The sequence below is a fragment of the Patella vulgata genome, chromosome 1 (assembly GCF_932274485.2).
Source record: "Patella vulgata chromosome 1, xgPatVulg1.2, whole genome shotgun sequence".
NCBI classification, from domain to species: domain Eukaryota; kingdom Metazoa; phylum Mollusca; class Gastropoda; family Patellidae; genus Patella; species Patella vulgata.
In genome coordinates, this window is record NC_065879.2 from 5346010 (window position 1) to 5370668 (window position 24659).

Below are 24659 nucleotides of genomic sequence, written 5' to 3' on the forward strand. Positions count from 1 at the left end.
GGAAAGTATTTATCGGGTGGTTATTTCCAATAAACGTATGACAATTTTGGTATATATGGAAAGTAGAAATATCCAATCTTACTAGAAAAATACTGGATTCCCTGAAAAACACTCATGGAGCACATACAGGACAAAAATGTAAGGGTTTCCCCGACGATTAGGAGTATCTGCACGCGTGACGTCGATGGTTGCACGCGGAGATTGAGCGCTTGGTGTACATGTTGATAAACTTTATGAAGAGTTAGACGTACAACACTTTCTGAGATAAAAATCACGAAAAAAGACGCGGGCAGTGGATAATCCGAGAATTTAATTAGGCTTCGATGTTTGTAATAAATAGTCAGCGATTAATGCCAACATCGTCTTGTGTATGCATTGAATTCTCCTCCGACTTCGCTTCTGTTGCTAGGTACTGAGAGAGGTAAGTCACTTGACCCAAACATGACCTCTTTTTATAGCCAGGGTATTCCCCGACAATTGCAATGTTTTGAGAAGGATTTGAAGCAAATTTATGATAAATTAATTAGTTTGAATATGTTTTTAGTCCAAATATATCATCAAATCACCCAGTTTATACCCGGGAATGTATCTTTAAGTTAAGAATTTACTCAAAATTGTTCGCCTTATTTTAACTAAAATATAGCCGTTTATGAAACTTTTGTTAATTTTATGTATCAAATACATCAATAAGAAACTATGTACAAAGTTTTGTGTTTCTAGATTAAAGATATTTCTCATAAACTGTGTCGAATCCCCGGTTGTACGTGACAAGGAGTAGGGTCGCCTGTCCAACCTCGTGGGTTTTCTCCGGGTCCTCCGGTTTCCTCCCACTGCTAAAGACCCCTACGCGCAAGCGAATTATTGAAATAAAATTAAAAAAAACATATGTTAGTCCCGAAATGACCTAGTTTGTGTCGAGTGGACGTTAAACCCCATCTCTCTCTCTCTCTCTCTCTCTCTCTCTCTCATAAACAGTGATTGAAAGTTGAGTAAATTCTTAACTTGATTCTGAGAATGCTTTGTGAACTCGGGGCCTGATTAGATTGTTCTGAATTTCCCCAAGTGTAGAAAGGTCCCAGATTGTTAGTTGATACAAGGAAAGGCCAAGAAGATCTTGTCCGTAAAATGTTGGCTTCACGATCTCAAAGTCATGGGGGGTTGCATAGCCGAATGGTTAGCACGTGCATGCTGTATCATAAAGTCTGTCATTGAGTCAACTGGCGTGGTTTGGATTCCCCGGGTGTACGTGACAAAGAGTAGGGTCGCCTGTCCAACCTCGTGGGTTTTCTCCGGGTCCTCCGGTTTCCTCCCACTGCTAAACCCTACGCGCAAGCGAATTATTGAAATAAAATTAAACCATATGTTAGTCCCGAAATGACCTATTTTGTGTCGAGTGGACGTTAAACCCCATTTCTCTCTTTCTCTCTCTCCCTATCTCTCAAAATCATAACTAAAAAAACAAAGGCTAGTTCTAACTAGATGGAATTTTGGGGAAAATACGCACAATTTGCACGATCTTTAAATATGATCCAAATCTGAATCCGTGTGGTCTGTTGGTGCCAGTATGGTGTGTTGGTGTCGGTATGGTCTGTTGGTGCCAGTATGGTCTGTTGGTGCCCGTATGGTCTGTTGGTGCCAGTGTGGCGCTGACTCACAAAGCAAGTAGTCAAGTTTTGGCCAAGGAAATTCAGGACTCGTTTCCCACCAATTATGCAGAAATGGGGGCCTTGCAAGAAATGGTGTCAATCTATTCGTTCGAATTTTACAAACAATGTCGCGTGTCTATCTGCATTAGACGTGTTGGAACAAAAAATTAATATCTTAAAACTCATGTATCACGTCATGATGTGCTTAATTTTATAGAGAGAGAGAGAGAGAGAGAGAGGGGGGAGGTGGGGTTAAACGTCCACTCGACACAAACTATGTCATATCGGGACTAACACATTGTTCAATTTTATTTCAATAAATAGCTTGAGCGTAGGGGTCTTTAGCAGTTGGAGGAAACCGGAGGACCCGGAGAAAACTCACGAGGTTGGACAGGCGACCCTACTCCTTGACACGTACCACCGGGGAATCGAAACCACACCAGTTGACTCAATGACAAACCTTATAATATAGCTAACCTTTCGGCTATCCAACCCCCCCTTAATTGTATAGTTTAGCTGATACTTCCACTTGAAATGTCACCGAGCTTTTAATTTCAAATGACAAATTAGACAGTTGTAAAAAGCCAGTTGAACAATATGTAAATATGTTGGAGGATTTACATGTGACATATCTCCTAATAAATTAGCTTGTTCAAAGGTATGATACCGACACCGACGATTTATATCCGTCCTTATCCTAGAAAATTAAAAACATCTAAACGATTTATCCTAAAATCTTAAATCAAATATTGACGACGGTGCAAAGTTTTCAGGTCAGTGTGGCATGATACAAGGGGACTCATTCCCGCCGCTGTTATTAATGGTATGAGTCGATGTCTGGGTCATTGTTTAGGCGGTCAAATACACAGGTCTATTTATAATTTAACATTAAATCAGTTGTATTCCACAATTTTAGTTAAATATCAACTGCTTTTATGTATCTTACTTTACAATTTCTGGCGCGATGAGAGAGAGAGAGAGAGAGAGAGAGGGGGGGGGGTACGTTCACTCGACACAAACTTTGTCAGTTCAGGAGAGTAACATATGGTTCAATTTTATTCCAATATTTAAGAGAAATGGGGTTTAACGTTCACTCGACTCAAACTAGGTCATTACGGGAGTAACATGTGTTTCAGTTTTATTTCAATAATTCGCTTGCTCGTAGGGGGGTGGGGGGCTTTAACAGTGGGAGGAAACCGGAGGACACGGAGGACCCGGAGAAGATCCGCGAGGTTGGACCCAACCCCTTCTCACGTACAACCGGCGAATCGAAACCACGTGTGTTGACTCAATGACAGAACCTATGATACAACGCGCACGCACTAACCATTAGGCCGCCGGCGCGATTAGCCCACTGAAAAATTAATTCGACCCTAATAATACCAACATTGATTATAATGATTAATGTGGACATTTATAATTCCACACCACTATGGGTTTGTGATCGAAATTAATTAATGGAATGGAAGCAACACATTACCTAGGCTATTCTAAGACGAATATGTTGTCATTCTAAGACGAATATGCTGCAATTGTAAGGCAACGTGTGCAAGACACTCCCACCCCCATCACACATGCAATTTGCACACGTAACCATAGCATTTACTATAATAATTTATTTTGGTGAGTGTGCAACTTAAAATGTAGGCTAAAGTGATTTTTAAATAGGAATCTATGATTTTATCATTTAAATCATGTCTTTTGTTGGTTTAAAATAAGACAAACCGGAATTGTTCAGTTGCTAAATATATCAGTAAACACTATTAGATACACTCTAAACACAAACTGATAATAAATATGTTACTTTGAGTGACAGTAATATAACATAAGTTATAAGTCCAGGGTGCAGGACGGCGGGACTTGTAAGGAAAGGGGTCTAGTCGTTCGAAGAAGACAAAAAAACAGAGGCCAATCCGTTTACTTTTAAACGCGCACGTTAGATAACTATTTGGAGTTAGAATTCGACAAATTCTTGAACAATCATGTGACAGCATAGTTCGCGTAATAACCATAATATTAATTGTTATGATTAGCTACTAATTCGTCCGTGTCAGAAATCCAATGGGGTTTAACGTTCTACTGTGTGCTATGAGGGAAATTTTGCCCGGACAGCGGCCTACTCTTATATCGAATTCCAACTGCCAAGGGATCTTTTACGGGAACGCCAACGCGTACACGGGACCTCGGTTTTTCGTCCCATCCTAACGACTAGACAGCTGTCCTTGTCAGGCACTCCGTCCTGCATCACTGACAAGGGGACACCACGCCTGAAAATCTGGATGAACTTTCTCGGCCAGTGCAGGGATCGAACACCCGACCTTCAGACTAGCGAGCTAGCGTCTTCCCCGCTTAGCCACCGTGATCCCCAGTCCAACAACAAGATCAGATCGAATAAATTCGAAACATTAATTATCTGGAAGGATCAGAATCTCTTTGGTGTAACCATAGTGTTCTCTCTGATCACGTTCATCTCTATTGGAAAATGTATCCACAATTTGTTCAGCACATGACAAAGAGAGAACGAGAGAGAGAGAGAGAGAGAGGGTTTAACGCCCACTCGACACAAACTAGGTCATTTCAGGACTAACATATGACTCAATTTTATTTCAATAATTTGCTTGCGCGTAGGGATCTTTAGCAGTGGGGTGAAACCGGAGGACCCGGCGAAAACCCACGAGGTTGGACAGGCGATCCTACTGCTTGTCACATACAACCGTGGAATCGAAACCATGCCAGTTGACTCAATGACAGACCTTATGATACAACGCGCACTCACTAACCATTCAGCCATCCAAATCCAACGCGCACATGACAAAGAGGATGCGTTAACGTCATTTTATTTTACAGCCTTGTTGTGTATATTTAAACACTATATATATTTTACAGTGTTACCACAATCTGTGTAAACTGGCCGCATTTATTTCTTATCAAGATAACACACGTAAAAGGCGGATAATTTAGTCAATTTGTATCAGCTGGAATACATTCTTTAGATCAGGTAGGTCGAATTTATATTCTCTCTTTAACTAGGTATCAATATGCATATGTCTTTAATTTATTCATTAAACATCAAATAGTTTTTATTCATACCATATGCATGAAGTTAGAGTGGTTGATTGTGTTCCGCCATTCCGTAATTCATATCACATGCATGAAGTTAGAGTGATTGATTGTGTTACATCAGTCTGTAATGCTTAAACATTTGAATAACAATAATTTAACGAGACAATTTACCTGCCCACGCTTCCGTCACCATTTGCAGGAATATTGTTATTAGTATTCTTAGGTATAAATCTAAAATTACAAAGTGGGCTAAGGTCGTTTTTTCCCGTTCCGGCTCTGATAAAAATGAAAATTCTTTGGTTGCTTGGTGTGTGAAATAAGCTAACGAGGAGGTTATGATAGTTTTTTTTTCTAGCAAGTTTTCTAAAAAGTAGCATACTCTGTCTCGTGCACAATACCTGTCGCTAATTATTGGGGAACAAAATTCGGATGGGATGAAAACCGACGTAAAAGATCCCTTGACAGTTGGAATTCGATATAAGAGTAGACCGTAGTGCCACTGTCCGGGCAAAATTTCCCACATAACACACTGTAAGGCGTATACCCTTCTTCATTAGCTCAGTTCGGAGCAGAACAGTAGGACGTTAAACCCCATTTCATTTTATTTCATTTTTAATTCATTTACACCCGATGAATATTCTATTTTCAGTCAAAATGAAAGCATTTATTTTCTTAGCATGGTAAGTTTAAATTTAATTATCAGCGATGGCGCGTAATATGCGCAGGTCCTTGTCTACATTGGTACTGTGTGCCCTTTAAGGCAGGCGTTAATGCTTGTTTAACACCCGTTTTGTCAGTAGTGGCAAGCGTATAATGGGAACACCAAGAAAATCTTGCAATGGCTAATCGACTGAATATATTTAAATGGTATATATTTTGACTACTGTCTGAATTCAGTGGATTGTTATAATTGTTGATGACTTTGTCAGCTTGAAAGTATGTATTTTTAAATGTCACAGAGTCGTTAAACGCAGTGCGTCATATACATGTATATAGATAGATATTTAAATGTAGATTAACATTTCTATAGAGAGAGAGAGAGAAATGGGGTTTAACGTCCACTCGTCCACTCGACACAACTAGGTCATTTCGGGACTAACATATGGTTTAATTTTATTTCAATATTTCGCTTGCGCATAGGGGTCTTTAGCAGTGGGAGGAAACCGGAGGACCTGGAGAAAACCCACGAGGTTGGACAGGCGACCCTACTCCTTGTCACGTACAACCGGGGATTCGAAACCACGCCAGTCGACTCAATGACAGACTTTATGATACAGCGCGCGCACGCTAACCATTCAGCCACCCAACCCTCCAACATTTCTATAGTTCGAAATTATATCAGTAGGACCCGTTCTAAATATGTGTGCTATACACTAGTATGTCTATTGGGGAGCTGTGACAAGGAGTAGGGTAGTCTGTCCAACCTCGTGGGTTTTCTCCGGGTCCTCCCTTTCCTCCCACTGCTAAAGACCCCAACGCGCAAGAGAATTAGTGAAATAAAATTGAACAATATGTTAGTCCAGAAATGACCTGGTTTGTGTCCAGTGGACGTTAAACCCTATTTCTCCCTTTGTCAATTGTGCAGTACGGAGGACCTGGCAAGGAAGTGTCTAGTCGTTCGGATAGTACAAAAACCCGAGGTCCCGTGTACACATTGGCATGTACTTAAAAGAACCATTGACATTTGGAGTTCGATATAAGAGTAGGCCGTAGTGCCGCTGCCCGGGCAAAAGTTCCCTCATAGCACACTGTATGGCGTATGCCCGTCTTCATTAGCCCAGACGGAGCAGAACAGTGGGACGTTAAATCCCATTTCATTTCATTTCATTTAAGTGTTTTGCCATTGGTATGGTGTAATTCCGAACCATTGAAAGCTGCCGAATTATTTGACAAAGTTGATACTGATAAAAACGATTACTTAGACCCAACTGAATTGGACGCCATTTTCCTTCTATTTGACGCTGATGGTAAGTTCCTTCTATCTAAAATAAATCTCAGATATACTTTAAGATATTTTCATACTGATGGTAATTTTATTCTATCTGAAATAAATCTCAGTTATACTTTAAGATATTTTCATACTGATGGTAATTTCTTCTATCTGAAATAAATCTCAAACAAACGTCGAGATACTATGATGCTGATGGTATTTTTCTTCTACCTTAAATAAATCTCAAAAATACTTCGCCTTTACTTTGTTATATCTATTGGTTTTAATACCAGAAGCAAGAATAGGTACACCATCACAATAGACCAAAATATGGTGGGAGCCACGGTGGCTAAGTGGGTAAGGCGCTGGCTCGCTAGCCTGGAGGTCGCGTGTTCGATCCCTGCATTCGCCGAGAAAGTTTATCGGGTTTTTTCCCTTGTCAGTGGCACAGGACAGCTGTCTAGTTATTCAGATGATACAAAAAAAACAGTTCCCGTGTATACATTATACTAGTGCCCTAGTTACCACTATGCACAAATCTTGTCAAAACTACAAACAGTGATAACTTGGCTCAGAATGAAGTAATCTGAATGAAATTTTCAATATTTTTCATTTTACATTATCTATATTTGAGCTATTATAGCACGAATGGTCAGCTCTTTATCTAAATCTTACATAATGCATTTTGGTAACCTGTGCACTGGTATATTCGAGGCTAATGGCGAACCGTTCTAATCTAGTTAAAATATCGAGTATCCGATGCCATTATGGTCTTGTTTTGTTAACAAATGTCTAATTAATAATTTAGATAACAGTAGGCAGATTTATCCTTGCATAATGTATATTTAATGTATTTTTATATGTCTTTCTTATTTTGTTTTAAACAGCCAATGGACAAGTAACTAAGGCTGAATTTGCAGATGACTGGGTTAACAAATTTAACCTTGGAAATACCAAAGAAGCAGACGCCTTATTCGCGCGTGCGGATCAGACCCATGATGGCGTACTTACTAAAATTGATTTGCAAGCCATCTACTCATTCTTTGATGTGAATAGTAAGTATAGATTTCTTTTATGACTCTATAAATACAACTTTACAATTCAATTAGTGGTTGAAGGCGATAAAGGAATTGGGGGGTACGAATATGGAGTAGTCTCCCTTTACTTTGAAATTCATATTGTTAGTTCTCTTGTACTACAGATCAGATTAACTTAGAACCCCTGGACCCAAGTTCACAAAGCATTGTCAGGCTTAAATTAAGAATTTACCCAAAATTGTTCGCCTTTTTAAAACTGAAATATAGCCCTTTATAAAACTTTTGTTGTTTTAATGTATCAAATACATCTATTAGAAACTATGTGCAAAGTTTCGTGTTTCTGGATCAAAGATATTTCTCATAAACAATGATTGAAGGTTGAGTAAATTCTTAACTTAAGTCTGAGAATGCTTTGTGAACTCGAGGCCTGGTTTGAGAACTAACAGAATTTGGCGGGGTCAGTGGCCTCTAATTATATATGCTCAAATTCAGATTATCAATTGTAATTTCAGATGACCAAAAGGTCGACCTCAACGAATTTTTAACCCAATGGGGTCGAGTAACACTTTTACCTGTAGACCCAGTTGACACACATGTCGGTTAAAGGTAGAATGGTCGATTGCCATAAAAATCTCAACAACCAAGGATCTTTTTTCTGTTTATTATTTTTGCTGCGACATAATTTATCATAATTAAAATATTATATAAAGCAACAGTTTTTTCATAACCTACATTCAATTTAACGGGCATGTTATTCAGATACCATTTCAGATGCAAACATACAGACATAAAAATAAAAAAACCCTTTTTTTCAAAATAAAAATTATTAATTTACTGATTTAGAAGCACTGTTCTTTTTACGTCCACATTATATGTAGGACTATATTGTCCTCGTCCGTTTTCATCCGTTCATAATCTTGTTAAAGCCATAACGATCTGTAACCGGTTGTATATACTTCGAAATCTTCTTCTTGTTCTTCTTTGGTATGATCGATCTGAAAATTGGAGTGATTGTTCTTTAGACAATTGTGCATCGATTCGAAATTTCGAGTTTTGATTTGACATCAAGATGACTGGAGGGATGTTCATGGTTCCTATAGTACATGTTTTCAGACTTGCATGGTTTGTTTTTATTCTCAGAAGCAAGAATCCTGTTGCTGCCTCTGTCAACGAAACAGTTTTCAGAAATTTTATTGAAAACTTGTTTGGTTCATACTGTTTGGTTCAAACGTGCTTGGCTTGATCGAACAACTCTATTGTACGCCGAGCGAAGCCTTGCTCATTTCAAATCAAATTACCCCGGAAGCGCCTAGGGACACCTTCGCTGTTTATATGTAATATGCTGCCTGCTGTCTGAGAATGCTGTGCTCAAAGTAGCCGAATAATGGTGGTTGTGTTGATCGTCACATTATTGCTGGTAAATGACATTGGGTTTAACGTCCTACTCTTCTGCCCCGACTGCATGGGCTAATAAACACGGACAGAGTGCTATGCGTGAAATCTTGCCCGGGAAGCCGCCCTATGGCCTACTCTTATATCGAATTCCAGCTGCCAATGGATCTTTTATGTGCACGCCAATGTATACACGGGACCTCGGTTTTCACTGACAAGGGGAAACCACGACAGAAATTCCCAACCATCCCAAAACAACAAAATAATTTGGCGACGACGACTAAACACAATATTCCCATGTGAGCAGGATGTCTCTTTAAATGACATTTCCCAGAAATTCTCTAACATTGCCCCAGGTTCCATCATACAAATCTCGTAAAATCTCTCACATTCTCCGATACATTAGCTTGTCTGTCTGGAACTTACTTTGCTAAAAGCCTCTAAGACGTAAACTAGCAAATCATTGTACATGTATGTGTATCCACGCTCGGCCAAATTATAATCCGACAAATTTTTAAAAAGATTTTTAAGGCTTCATAATCCTGAGATTTTGAACAGATTTAATGACATTAAAACACTTCTTATTCCATCACAAAGACTGTATTTAAAGATGCATTATTTAGGATTGCTATAAAGAGCTGACGGGTCTCGCTATAATAGTTAAAAATAGATAATGAAAAGAGAATATAATGAAAATTTCAGTCAAATTATTTCATTCTAAGCGAAGTTATGTCCGTTTGAAAAATTATGTAGTCTTGATTGTCATCGCTACCGTTCATAAAGTCTCGATTATCCAACTTTTAATTAAATTATTAAATTGCGATCGTAATTAAATCAGTTGAAAATCTCAACCATCCGATGTTCTAGAGAGTTGATTATGGGCCCGGTATTTGAATAAATATCTAATTAATTAATTAATGATATGAGGACAGAGAGAGAGAGAGAGAGAGAGAGAGAGAGAGAGATGGGGTTTAACGTCCACTCGACACAAAATAGTAAATTTTGGGACTAACACATGGTTCAATTTTATTTCAATAATTCGCTTGCGCGTAGGGTTTTTAGCAGTGGGAGGCAACCGGATTACCTGGAGAAAACCCACAAGGTTGGACAGGCGACCCTACTCCTTGTCACGTACAAACGGGGAATCGAAACCCTTCCAATTGACTCAATGACAGACCGTATGATACAGCGCGCGCGTGCTAACCATACGCGCCCCCCCCCCCCCTCCAAATGACAGATCTTCAATAGCTAGATTTAGCTCTTACATAATGCATCTTTAATTGTGTTATATAAATTTACATATTGCTGATGGAAAAGATAACTTTAAAAATCGCGATATTCTAGGATTCACAGGGCCACGGTGGCTAAGTGGGTAAGACGCTGGGTGGCTAGTCTGCAGGTCGTGGGTTCCAGAGATTTGTCGATGCGCATTCTGAATAAAAATCAATATACTCGTCTGCTACTGAACCTTAATCGTGAAAACTTAAACTAAAATATGAATGCGACTTTTTCATTGGTTGAGTGTTGAAAATCTAGTGCAGGTGTCCTATTTTAGCCAATAAAAGGACTTCCTTCTTAAAACATTTCATTTGATTTTTTCGTAAATAAATTCCCAGATGTTAATCCGATCCTATTAGCACGTTTAAACATGATTTCTTTTATTAGCTTGGAGCATCGCGAGGATTATACAATCCGTCTGATGCCTATTTTCCTATAGAAAGTCAATTATTTGATTTCTGTTAAAGTAGCTAAGTCTCTAACTCAGTATCATCCAAAGTCTTCGACATCGAAAACACGAATTATTTGTCAATTTAAATCAACATTGGTGTTGTTGTCGTATCTTGAAAAGATGGGCTTCTAATATCCAATATTTAAGACAAAATAAACATTTTACCATTGGTACACGAATCGTGTACCATAATGCGTTTCAGCACCATTTGTAATAGGGGACTCGAAGAACGAGGCTAGACAATTCCACAAGTCATGTCAATCGGTGAAGCCATATTCTTATCTGGCGAGAAAGGCGCAATATATACTATCGGTGTAGACTGGAATAACCAGACGCTAGAGGTAGCCATTCGATTCACACTTCTGGCGTATTTCGCCGAACATAACTGATTTGAAATTAGAGTAAAAACGGAAACGATTGAATATAAATCTGGACCCTTATTCACGAAAACTTAAACTAAGATAAAATCGAAATTTTAAAAAATACTGCAATTCGATTGGCTGACCAGTAAAATCAATTTGCATATATCCAATGAAGTTGCAGTATTTCTTAAAATTTCGATTTTATCTTAGTTTAAGTTTTCGTGAATAAGGGCCCAGTTTATATACATTCATATTACATTATTATATGCGTTGCGATCCATTTGTGTCAATTTCTAGGTCCCAAATACTAGCGATTTAGCTCCTTTAACCAATATGGATGTTAGGGTCATTATAAATAACAATAACTACTCATCAGGGTAAACATATAAACCAATCAACATTCAACAATTAATAACAATGGAATCAATAACAATTCCACGGCTGACAAATGGCGATGGTTCATTATCGACTGATCACGACGCCCAACTCGAATAAGTCATTGCCATGTTAGTAGATAATATAATAATTTATTGGCTAAATTTACAATTTCCATAGTCGTTAAAGTTTGCAGTCGATAGATTTCCCTGTTCGATCACATAACCATTATAGGTAGATAGCACCACCTACGGCGATAGTTACTGCGTTCTTGCTGTCTTCGTTAGCTAATTTTGCAAGCCGATAGATAGATATACGCAGTTGAGAACTGTTATACTCGCTTCGTCAGCAGACGCCCAAACACGCGCGCACGCGATAGTGACAGACGACACATAGTATTTTCATCAGGGATTTGGACGGAAGATGGCCAAAGAAAACACCCAAAAGTTTACAAAGTTAAATTAATGGGAAGATGAATTTCATTTTATCGTGATTTCGTGATGGATTGTACACAGTGGGTTTAGACAAGAAATAGAATTGCCTTTTTTTAAACCGCGTTTTCTATTAAATCACAATGAAGTTTAAGCAAAGTAAGAGCCGTTTGGATTTAGCTGGTATTCTGAAGCCCTTCTTAATTTGTTCATTGATTGCTGTTCCTGTTTTAAGCGGTAAGAACATTTTATATTGTATACCTCTATATCGTTGTTTCCTCCCACGGCTAAAGACACCTACGCGCAAGGGAATTATTGAAATAAAATTAAAACCCATATGTTAGTCCTGAAATGACCTAGTCTGTGTCGAGTGGACGTTAAAACCCCATTTCCCCCTCTCTCTCTCTCTCTCTATTCCCGTTATATTGATAGCTAGCAAAGTATTTTCGTTACAAGCCGGCGAAATGATTATACCATTAATTAAGGGGGCTATCACATTCTGAAATAAAAGTAACCTATCACCATTTCGTAAGCCTTGAATATTGAAATAGTTGAGTTGTTTTAAAGGAGCTAGATCTCTTACTCAATATTTTCTATAATATTCGAATTTAAACACACGAACTAGAATATTGGTCAATTTCAATCAATATTGGTGTTGTTATCTTATAGTGAAAAAATATCCAATATTTAATACAGAATTAACATTTTATAATCAGCACACTAGTCGTGTTTTTTATGGTTTCGGGTGATTTTTTGTAATGAAGAAATAAAAACATACTCAATGTGGTAGTAATTAGTAAATGCTGATTCACAAACGACAAAATAATAATTAAAAAAACCGTATAGAATGGACTAAGCAGGCGTAAACGATTGATTAGAAATTACAATATTTGTTTTCAAAAATTGGCTATAAATTACTTTACATAGATTCATATTACATGAATATCTGCTTTTAGAACAATTTTTGGGGTTTATTTTTAAAGGTTTCAAAAAGATAGAGTCATACACTCTTTAAGATCTTCAGCCTACAGATCGGATTTCCCAAATTGTTCATGGCAAATATAATATTAATTTAATAACAATAAAAACATTATCCTCGTTATACTGAAAGTGGTAAAGATTTTTAAATATACCACTGTGTCTGTGACATGCAGTTTTGGCTGAAACGGGGGTGATATAAATATACAATAATGTTATTATTAGTAGTAGTAAAAACGAAATGGGCTAATGAAGACATACACACGCCATGCAGTGTGCTAGGAGGGAAATTTTGCACAAAGAGCCGCGCTATCGCCTACTCTTATTTCTAATTCCAACTGTCACGTTTTTTTTATGTGCATGCCAATGTTTTTACGGGGATTCGATTTGTAGTCCCAACCGAACGACTATCAGGTTCTAAGTGTGAGGGACACAATGGCGAGCTTTGGGTAATGGTTTTGAGTTTTTGCGCACCCTCACAAATGGCAAAAAATCACGCGGTTTCAATGCCTTTTTCAACATTATAATCATAATCATAATGTTTAACCAGTATCAAACATATGCCGTCGGTCAGATATCCTACAAATCGACTCTATCATGTTCCACACAGCCCGATATTACTTGGCGGTACTGGGAGGGACCTTCCCCTCCCCTCCTTCGCACACATATATAAATATTGTCTTTGGGGGGCCCGGACGGGCTCTTGTTCCTCACCGGAAAATCCCGATGAACTTTCTAGGCCAATACCTGGATCAAACAAGGGACCCCCAGGTTAGCAAGTCAACCCCGTACTCACTAGTAGTCCTCCGGTTTCCTCCCACTGCTAGTCCCGAAATGACCTAGTTTGTGTCTAGTGGACGTTAAACCCCATTGGTGTGCACGTAAAAGATCCATTAACACTTTGAATTCGATATAAGAGTAGACCGTAGTGCCGCAGTCTGGGCAAAACTTCCCTCATAGCACACTGTATAGCGTATGCCCGTCTTCATTAGCCCAGTTCGGAGCAGAAAAGTAGGATGTTAAACTCCATATCATTTCATTTCATGTACTCTAGACATATTTTGCTGCCTATCAGTAGTCCTACTTTAATTTGTACCGAGAGTTACGTTGGCTTATTTACCTAGTCAATATTGACTTTTTCTTTACCAGTTGCCGAACTTGGAACCATCTGTTTGTCTGAATTGTAACGAGTTTATGATGCATATACAACATATGGTCTCCTTCAATTAATAAAACACAAACATATATAAATCAATTGATATCAATGTTGCTGTTATTTGAAACGCAATTTGTATTTTATATGAATAAAATAAAACCAAGTACGAACAATCCAAAACATAAGACAGAATTCGAAGTCCTAAAAAACGTTATAGGCAAAATAGTGTATTCAAGAAAAATAGTGTAATCAGCAAATGGACTGCTGAAATAATACGTTCGCAGCGCACCAATATGTTTGATGGAAGCAATGAAACGTGTTATATTTGGACAGAACTAATGAGGTTAATATGAGAAACCTATATTTAAAGCCACATCATTCAGGATCTAAATCTGCATATTGCTGGTCTTTTTTTAGACCTTAAATGTTATAAAATTATTAATTAGACATTGATTAATTTGCCAAGACCAAAAACAACTCTCTTTAGATTTTCAACAAATTTAAATACGATTAGCGGTGAATGATATAGATTAAAAAATGGACAATCGAGACTTTGTTTATTATAGTAACAACGATAGCAATGACAATCGTGACTACACTGTTCTATAATCGACAATAACCCCTCTTAGAATGGGGGTGGGGTGGATGGCGAATGGTTAGCGTGCGTGCGCTGTATCATAAAGTCTGTCATTGAGTCGACTGGCGTGGTTTCGAATCCCCGGTTGTACGTGACAAGACCCTTATGCGCAAGCGAATTATTGAAATAAAATTAAACCATATGTTAGTCCCGAAATGACCTAGTTTGTGTCGAGTGGACGTTAAACCCCATTTATCTCTCTATCTAACTCTCCTCTTAGAATGGAGTAATTGTACTGACATTTTTAACATATTGTCTTTTCATTATCTTTTTTTTAACTATTTTATTGAGAACTGTCATCTCTTGATCTAAATCTTACATAATACATCTATACTAATATTTGTTACTGTCGTTTGTTTGTCTGTCTGTCTGTTCAACGTTACCGGCTACATTAGGGCTGTCCAGGGGCTGAAATTTGGTGTATAGGTGTAGATCCGACCAGAGAGTAACAATGGCTTGGTGGGGATGGATTACCACTTCCGGTGTCAGAGTTATGTTACTTCCGGTCCATACCCGTGCTACATCGGTTCAACCTCTAGTCTTTAATAGAATTATGATATGAAACGTATTTGCTGTTGCAGTACCTACTTGTAGTGCTGTAAAACATTTGTGTCCACAACCCTCCATGTTGGAAATCCTGATACGTTAGTGGTTGTATCTACCATTATTAAATAATAGTAATGAAAGAGAGAGGGAGAGATGAGGTTTAACGTCCGCTCGACACAAACTAGGTCATTTCGGGACTAACATATGGTTCAACTTTATTTTCATAATTCATTTGCGCGTAGGGGACTTTAGCTGTGGGAGGAAACCGGAGGACCCGGAGAAAACCCACGAGGTTGGACAGGCGACCCTACTCCTTGTCACGTACAACCGAGGAATCGGAACCATGCCAGTTGACTCAATGACAGACCTTATGATACAACGCGCCCGTGCTAACCATTCGGCCATCAAGCCCCACCCCCTCCCCTAATAGTAATGAAAGCCTCCCACTAACGAAAATGCTTGTATGAATAGTTGTATGGAATGAAACTAGTAACAGCTTTCCCTGATTTCATGATACACGAATACCTTTTGTACAGCATCTATTATTCATCGTTAGGTCTAGACCCAAAGAGGAGTATTTCAATTTACATTTTCTGACAGGATGTGTTGAATGACTATGATTTTGAAGCGGAAGGATGAGGGAAGTCTTGCACAAAAATATCGTCATATATTCCTTTAATGATTGTAAACGCCTTTCAATATGTCCATCAGGTGATGGGGGTTGGATGGTCGAATGGTTAGCGTGTGCGTAATGTATCATAAGGTCTGTCATTGAGTCAACTGGCGTGGTTTCGAGTCCCCGGTTGTACGTGACAAGGAGTAGGGTCACCTGTCCAACCTCGTGGGTGTCGAGCGGACGTTACCCCCCTCCCCCCCCCCCCCCCCCGTCTAATGTTGAGATTTTTGTGATTATAAAGTTCATCCTCCGTTCATCAGAATGTTGAATAAAATGTTATGGACCAGGGAATACAGTGAGTTTAATATTATTGATGTCAACAGGGGAGGAATTACTAGTCTGAGTCCTTATATGATATATGAGTCCCAGGGTCCTGGCGAGAAGACTTAAACAGTTTTATTTACCATAGTATACCTTAGACAGCTGGTTTAATGTAGCATGAATTAAACAATACACACTCCTTGTAGCAGTGATTAGAGGACATGTAAATAATTAATAACTACTAATATCCCCATTAGACTTTATTAATGAGTATTACTTAGCATGTTCTTGGTTAACTATGTATGTTATCCTTTGAGCCAAATCATTACTTAATTATTTACTAACAACACCTGTATCTGATGAGCTGTTACATAACGGTTCGGATGTGGTGGACGTAGAGCACCAAGGCGACTATTAGCGTATAAATAATTAGCCAAAACAGCGCCCTAGAAGGATGCTGTGTTTTACATATGTTTCAAGAATTTTAATATCGCCTTTTCTGAAATGCAATTTATAAACTTTACTTTGGGTGATTAGCTGGCAGTTCTCACTATAATAGTTAAAAACTAGATGATGTAAAGGGAATTGGCTGAGAATTTCAGTCAAAATGATCCACCCTGAACCGAGAATTTAGAGATTGAATTTTAGGCCTAGCCTTGATCATCATTACTAAAGTCGGTACGATAATAAAAACATAGTCTGGATTATCCATTTTTTGATTTAATCATCAATGAGCGTTGAGCAGCAGATCGGACTCAAATGCAGTAAATTTCACAGGCTAGCGATGAATCGAGGGTTGATTATGGTCTAGATAAGTTAATTAATGTCTAATTAATAATTTAGATAACATTTCAGGTCTAAAGAAAGACCTGCAATAGGCAGATTGAGCTCTTGTTTAATGCATGTTGAATTTGTATATATTTACATATACAAATGAAATGGAATGGGGATTATAACTAGGCTAATGAAGATGAACATACGCCATGCAGTGTGCTATGATTTGTCACCCACCTTTTGCCGAATTCCAACAGGCGGGGTACCTACAAGACGAAACTGGACACCGGGATTTGTATATATGTATTTGTGTGTGTGGGGTCCCACGGTTGTTTAGTAGCGTGGGTGGGTGGTAAAGAAATTGCGTCAAGACGTCCGGGTCAGAACAAATAACCGAGATCGTTCGCGAACACATAAAATAACTATTAACCGGTAGACTTTGACGGAGTAGGCGGAAAGACCATCGTCATGGAACAATTGTCCCAATATCACAATGGATGGTGCATCCCCTCCTTCATTAGTCCAATTAATTCAGACAAGTAGGATGCTAAACCGCATTTCCTTTCATCTTCCAATTCTTATAACTCGATACTTTAATGCTATAGACACAAATTAATACAATCTGAATGTCATATATTTTATACAGTGTCTGTTTTCTATCAATCGGTGTAGATAGGAAGTGATAATATTAATATGTCTATGTCCGGCTTAAAGCGGTAATATCGCTTCTGATATCGTCTTGGAATGCACAACAGCATAAACTCAAAATGCATTTATGATTTGGTGGAGTTGGATGACCGACTGGTTAGCAGGTGCGCAGTGTCATAAGGCTTGTCATTGAGTCAACTGGCATGGTTTTGATTCCCCGAATGTACGTGACAAGGAGTAGGGTCGCCTGTCCAACCTCGTGGGTTTTCTCCGGGTCCTCCGGTTTCCTCCTACTGCTAAAGATCCCTACGCGCAAGCAAATTATTGAAATAAAATTGAACCGTGTGTTAGTCCCGAGGTGGCCTGGCTTGTGTCAAGTGGACGTTAAACATGATTTCTTATTTCATAAATCGGGACTTATGCATTCATAGCGAATGGTTTTATAAGTTACTTGACATTATGCAAATAATTTGTTCACAGATGGTAAACAAATAACTTGTGTAACAGATGACAAAAAAAAAAATTTGTTTAACAGATGACAAAAAATAACTTGTTGAACTCAGGAAAGATCTGGTTATTTCATTATTACAATTTTTATTGATATATTAAAAACAGATATGTAATGGCTGATAAGTAGTAAAACTGTTTTTGTTTAAAATTGTTATTATAAATGTCACTGACGGCTAGTTGGCAATGTTTTGATTTGTATGAAGTTCGTTGTGTCGAATTCTTGAACCACTGAATGGCAAACTGTTAAAACCGGGCTCTTGTAAACATTAGTTGCCGAATAAATAGCAGCACCGAACGATTAAATGCTACAGTTTAGGGTGGTTGATTTCCCAATATTTCAGGGCAGTGACATGAGATGAGATGAGATGAGATGGGGTTTTAAACGACATATTCTTACACGCTAATGAAGAAAAATTTGGGAACCTCGGATTTTCGTTACATCCAAACTACCATCGCTTTTCGTTATTAGACCCACCATTCTGCATCACTGAAATGGGGGAATTAGAAAGAAAATCCCGAGGAAACGCACCGAGACTGAACCGGAAGCCCCCCGTTGCGTGATCCACCGTGATGATATCAACGATAGTATTGTTACGAAATTTCTTTCGTTCTGTTAACTGTAAAGCGAGAGCAATGAAATGAAATGGGGTTTAACGTACTACTGTTGAGATCCGAACTGGGCTAATGATGACGGGCATACGCCATATGAAGGACATTTTGCTCGGACAGCGGCACTACGACACTCTTATATCGACTTTCCACTGCCAAGGGATCTTTTACGCAACGCCAATATGTACACCGGACCTGGGTTGTTCGTCCCATCCGAACGACTTATAGACAGCTGTCCTGCATCACTGACAAGGGGGAACCACGCCGGAAAATCTGGGTGAACTTTCTCGGCCAATGCAGGGATCGACCTCCAGGCTAGCGAGCCAGCGTCTTACCCACTTAGCCACCGTAGCCCCGCGAGAGCAATGACAATGATGTGCTGTTTTCCACCACGTGCTCCTTTAAGACGCCATCATTAAAGGCTCAATACCACTCTTGTTGTAACTGAATAATATGTCCCAATCTTTATTCTGGTCAACAAATTGTACTATTTTACATCTTCCAATTTATTGATGATACAAATTTCATCTTAACACACCTTATTTAAAATTTTTGAAAATTCAACATATTGGTTTGAAACGTCTAACGTAAACCTTTTCAAATGAAACTTCGATTTTCGAACCCTCTGGACAAGTAAAATAGGATGTAATGGATAATTTACACAACAGGTAGGACACTTAAACATCTAGTATTTAGATACAGATATTATTTATTTTCTGGAGCTTTCAAGCCAGCAAGAGTGTTATTGTCCCTTTAAGTGCAAAGTTGCTGTTTCAGCATGTTCATGTCTTGGAGTTAAAATCACTTTCATCCAGGTTCAATTTGTAGACACGGCATACTACATGGCGTATGACACTCTTCATTATCCCTGTCGGTGCAGACAAATAAGACGTTAAACCTCATTCCATTTCCTTTTCATATTAACAACAGTTTCTGTAACGAATCCTTGAGAGACAAATCAGTTGACATTTAGATGTCTAGGTTGGGAATTAGCTGACATTTGGACACTTATTTGAAAACCTGAATATGATATGATATACGTATACGTATTATAAATAATTCACGGTTGGAAAAGTAACGAACGGCTTAGCCATATTGAATGAAAAACATCACAATCTAATAACGTGTAATGAGGCGATGAACCCGTTACTGAATTATCTAATTAACAAAAATCAATGAGACCATAACCATAGAGAAAAGATGGAATATGGATTAATGGATTCAGTTTTTAAATGAGTGAAATTTGTCTATGAATATATAAGATGTACATATGATAACGCCCTTCTCTTGGCGCTTCGCTTAAAGTGTACATAGTAATTCGGTGTTGTTTACGATAAGTAGTTGATTTGCCAATTCGGCTTCATTATGCCTCCCCACCCCATCCCGTGCTCCTTCAGTAAGGGGGGGGTTGAATTTTTAAATAGCCTAACGCACTCGTTTTATATCATTAAAAATCACACAACAGAGAGAGAGAGAGAGACAGAGAGAGAGAGAGAGAGTATGTCATTTCGGGATTAACATATGGTTCAGTTTTATTTCAATAATACGTCAGGCAGTAGTCGTTAAGTAGGTGTTTTGTCACTAAGGTGTTAAAACTCTGACTATTGAATGATATACACCACTATTGTCCACGTTTGTGTATTCAATAGTGATGGGTGTTATAAATTGTCATGCTTTTACACCAGAAGTGATATCTTTTACAGTTAGTTACACCACCTGCTAATTAATTACAACTGTATAATTTCTAACCACTTTTTAGACTTACTAAACATCAGTTAAGAATACTGACCATCTATAAGATTTAATGACAAAAATTACCATTACTAAAAGGCAACAGTAACAGCTTACCAGTGATGTTGGTCACGACTCTAGCAATATTATTATATATATTATTAATGATGTACACCGTTAATTGGTCCCTCATTATTAACAAGATAATCTAATTAGAAAGAGCCGCATCATTTCATCAAATACTTTCATCTATCGATGGTGTCGTTACGATAAGTAAATTAATGAGACCAACCTTTTGTTCGGCTGATATCGACTCGTTAACGACAGAGTGAGTTATTGGCCATGTCCTTATTTACCACACAAACATCTTACTCTTTCTGTCACTCTGTCTAGAAGATGTTCCTGGCTAGCAGGAAGGCTTCCCTGATTTAGACGATAGATAAATTGTCATGTTTGAATGAATTACGTACTTCTCTCTTAATTACCGCGATAGATTATTGAAAAACTGGAACCGAAGATCGTGTCGCAAAAAATAAAAACCTTTCTCGAACAATTTACGGTATTTGGTCTTATAAATAATGGAAGGGGTTGGGCGGAAGTGGACGCCGGGTCTCTCGTATTGAGCATCAAAGGTTTGATTACCGACGTGAGCCGAACCTTCAAGATTTGCAGTCAAAGTGTGCTTAGTTGTTCGAAGACATGACGTGCCTCCATGTGCATATTCGCGAGCATGGAAAACACATTTTGGCAATTGAAAACCCTTAAAAATTAACATATGTTCGTCTCGAAATGACCGAAGTATTGTATTGACAAGATATTAAACCCCATTCCATTATAAATAAGTTCGACAAGGAAAGTGTTTTAGGTTTCAAGTTCGGCACGAAAAGTGTTTTAGTTTTAAAGTTCGACAAGAAAAGTGTTTTAGTTTTAAAGTTCGGCAAGAAAAGTGTGGTAAGAAAAGTGTTTTAGTTTTAAAGTTCGACAAGAAAAGTGTTTTAGTTTTAAAGTTCGGCAAGAAAAGTGTTTTAGTTTTGCAAGAAAATTGTTTTAGGATTAACTTTCGGCAAGAAAAATATTTTAGTTTGTCTCCATTGTATATCAGATATTTTATAAAACAAAGCAAGAAATTGACCATTCCGTGCCAGATGTAAATAAAATTCCTTACACACACACCTTTACAGCGTTTAATAAATTTTTAATTCAGAAAGCAATCATTATGCACACGTTGGACTATTAATAGCTTTACAATTTTACACATTTGATAAAATAAATTATAAAAAAATGCGCCATTTAATAGAGTGAAGTTTAAGTTTTTATTTGCCAGATTGCGTGATAAAAATTAACCGTGTAGATCACGATATCTTCAAACAAATGGGTGTTGGATAAAAAAGGGTGCTTGTCTTATTTCCCGGTAAAATATGGGATAAATATCATATTTGGGGCACCACCTTTCTGGACCAGAAACTTGTCGTCAAGCGCTACTCATCGTTTTCTTTTTCTTGGGAGGGGGGGGGGGCACAATTCCAAGATGGCGGCATGACGCCATGTTAAATTCCTAGATTCCTAGTCCATATAATACTTGTTGTTATAATTACGGATTAACGCATGCTAGGTTAACACTATCACGATTCATGCGCGGATCCTATCAGGTTTTATTTTATATTGAGGTCGGTCGTCGCAACCGTGTTGATCCTATCGATATGTAGCCGAATGTATCTGAACGTATCTGTGCGTACCAAATCGTGGACTCAATAGGGAGAATACTATCGTAACGCATCGCACGACAGCGAGGACCTAGCATAAAACCAACAAAATACCAACATCAATGCCAACAGCAACACCATCAAAATAATAAAAACCGATGATGATGCTTCCATCTGGGCTGATACTACAGATGCGTGTTTCCGAGGACAACTTGTCAAAGAAGATCAGACGTGATTGAGATACCAAGTCCAGCGTATAGATGGATAGGAAATAGAGCGCGAAAGAGAAATCTCTGCCCAGAACCAAATAACAAAATCCAGGCTACAACTAGTTGTTTTATAAACAAAGTTTTAGTCAGTACAATTTCAGAAACAGTATTATGGAAATGACTACTAGTGCCCCAACTCAGGATTCTGCCGCACACACAGAAACATGCAGTATAGTATAAGTATTTACATTATGGCTCTCTATTTTGTAAAGTTTATAACAAAAACTATACGTAATACATACTAGCAGCTAACAAGAAACACAAGAAAAAAAACCAACATTTAAACGAAAAGCTAAATCTAGGCAATAATATGTGGGATTCATAAATGAGCAAATCACTGTTACTCTCGGGGAATAATGCATTTTTTAATATTCAAGACGACCTGTAAGTAACAATGCAAATATATGCTACCCCGGGAATGAAGCAGACAGTACTGCTCCTGTCTACAGACGAGTTCGTTTTGAATCGGAAAACATGGTGTATCTTTAAAGATGCATTGTCGGGAAAGTATTTATCGGGTGGTTATTTCCAATAAAAGTATCACAAATTTGGCACATATGGAAAGTATAGACCTTACTAGAAAAATACTGGATTATGCGAAAAACATCCATGGGGCAAGCACTGGGCAAAAGTGTCAGGGTATCACTAACTGGAAACCCGATTGTTGTCTGCCAGCTTATTGTGCGCTAGCTGGACTGAGAGAGCGGTTATTATTTCTTGATCACAATTTGAATATGCTTTAGTCCAACTATACCATCAAATCACACAGTTTGTATGCGGAAAAGTATCTTTAAGTTGATCTCGCTATTACTAATCGCCATGAAGTCAAGTACCATTCATTTTGCCGATGCCATCATTTTCATTAAGAGGGCTAGTTCTAGCAATATCATATTCCTTACACAAGAGCTATTTGTACAAAATAAAACCAATAATAATCATCCACGAACGTCTTGGTGATAATGCTATATCTAATCTATGATTGTCGATACTCTAGTAGTCTGGTGTCCATCCTCCGTGATGATTAAAAGAACAAAGGAAACCTAATGATAATTACAGTCTACAATGATGACCCTACAGCAAATTTGCTGCACAACAAAATCTTTCACCTAAACATCAAGCATTTGAATGGCGTTTGACAAGCGGATTCATCAACAACATGGTACAATATAGGACTTCAATGGTCTTAATACCGTTAAGGAGATTACATAAAGTAGTTTAGATCGTGTTTATACATTGTATGGAGGGTTTGTCTATCAGTTTCCCCACATTGATCGGTTATGATATGGCAAATCTAACAAAAACGTAGTTCAGTTTACTTAAGGCCGCAATCCCTAATATTTCAAGGATATTCCTAGGTTCATAAAAGTATGGCTGTATTAACTCTATTCCAGTTTAAACCAAGCAACAGTATTTACTCTGTAGTGTTGGCACCTTATGGGGCTAGGCCCTGTTCGCATGTCTTCTGCTGTTTCACCGGACATGTCACCGGAATAAATTTGACGAAGCTCACTGGAAACCATTGGGTTGTTCTTAACGTACTTGGGTTGGATGGTCGAATGGTTAGTGCGTGCGCGCTGTATCATAAAGTCTGTCATTGAGTCAACTGGCTGGGCTGCCTTCGAATCCCCGGTTGTACGTGACAAGTTGTAGGGTCGCCTGCCCAAACTCGTGGGGTTTCTCCGTGTCCTAAGGTTTCCTCCCACTGCAAGCGAATTATTGAAATAAAATTGAACCATATGTTAGTCTTGACATGCCCTAGTTTGTGTCGAGTGGACATTAAACCCCTCTCTCCCTCTCTCTCGCTCTCTCTCTCTCTCTCTCTCTCCCTCTCTCCCTCTCACACACATTAAGTCTAGAAAACATAAAATAAACTAGAATTTCAAACACAGGAAATAGAAACACTTCATTACCAGCTCCCATTCGGTTGCCTAAATGGCATTATCAAAGACCTTAAAGATATATCAGTTAAGAGCTAAATCTGCCTATTGCAAGTCTCTCTATGGGCTTCAAATATTATAAAAATTATTAATTAGACCTTCATTTACTCAATAAGCCCCAAATCAACACTTTAGACCCTCGGATGGCTTGGATACAGCTTGGATTTAAACAGTCGTCCATTCAATAATTAAATCATTTAATGGCTGACCAAGCTAACATTTACCGTAAATCATTGACGTCACTACCGGATACTGTCGA

General features: G+C 38.3%; 1 protein-coding gene and 1 long non-coding RNA gene across 2 annotated transcripts in view; both read left to right on the top strand.

The window, feature by feature from the left end:
- Positions 1–4645, top strand: LOC126815588 (uncharacterized). Its single transcript, XR_007677995.2, has 2 exons — positions 1–421; positions 4533–4645. It is a non-coding gene; the product is annotated as an uncharacterized LOC126815588 (long non-coding RNA).
- Positions 4646–11813: 7168 nt separating this feature from the next.
- The window catches only part of LOC126815060 (uncharacterized), a 70536-nt gene continuing 57690 nt past the window's right edge, over positions 11814–24659 (top strand). The window contains exon 1 of the mRNA XM_050540596.2: positions 11814–12202. Coding sequence (XP_050396553.1) covers positions 12109–12202 — 94 coding nt within the window. The 5' untranslated portion in view covers positions 11814–12108. The remainder of the gene's footprint in view (positions 12203–24659) is intronic.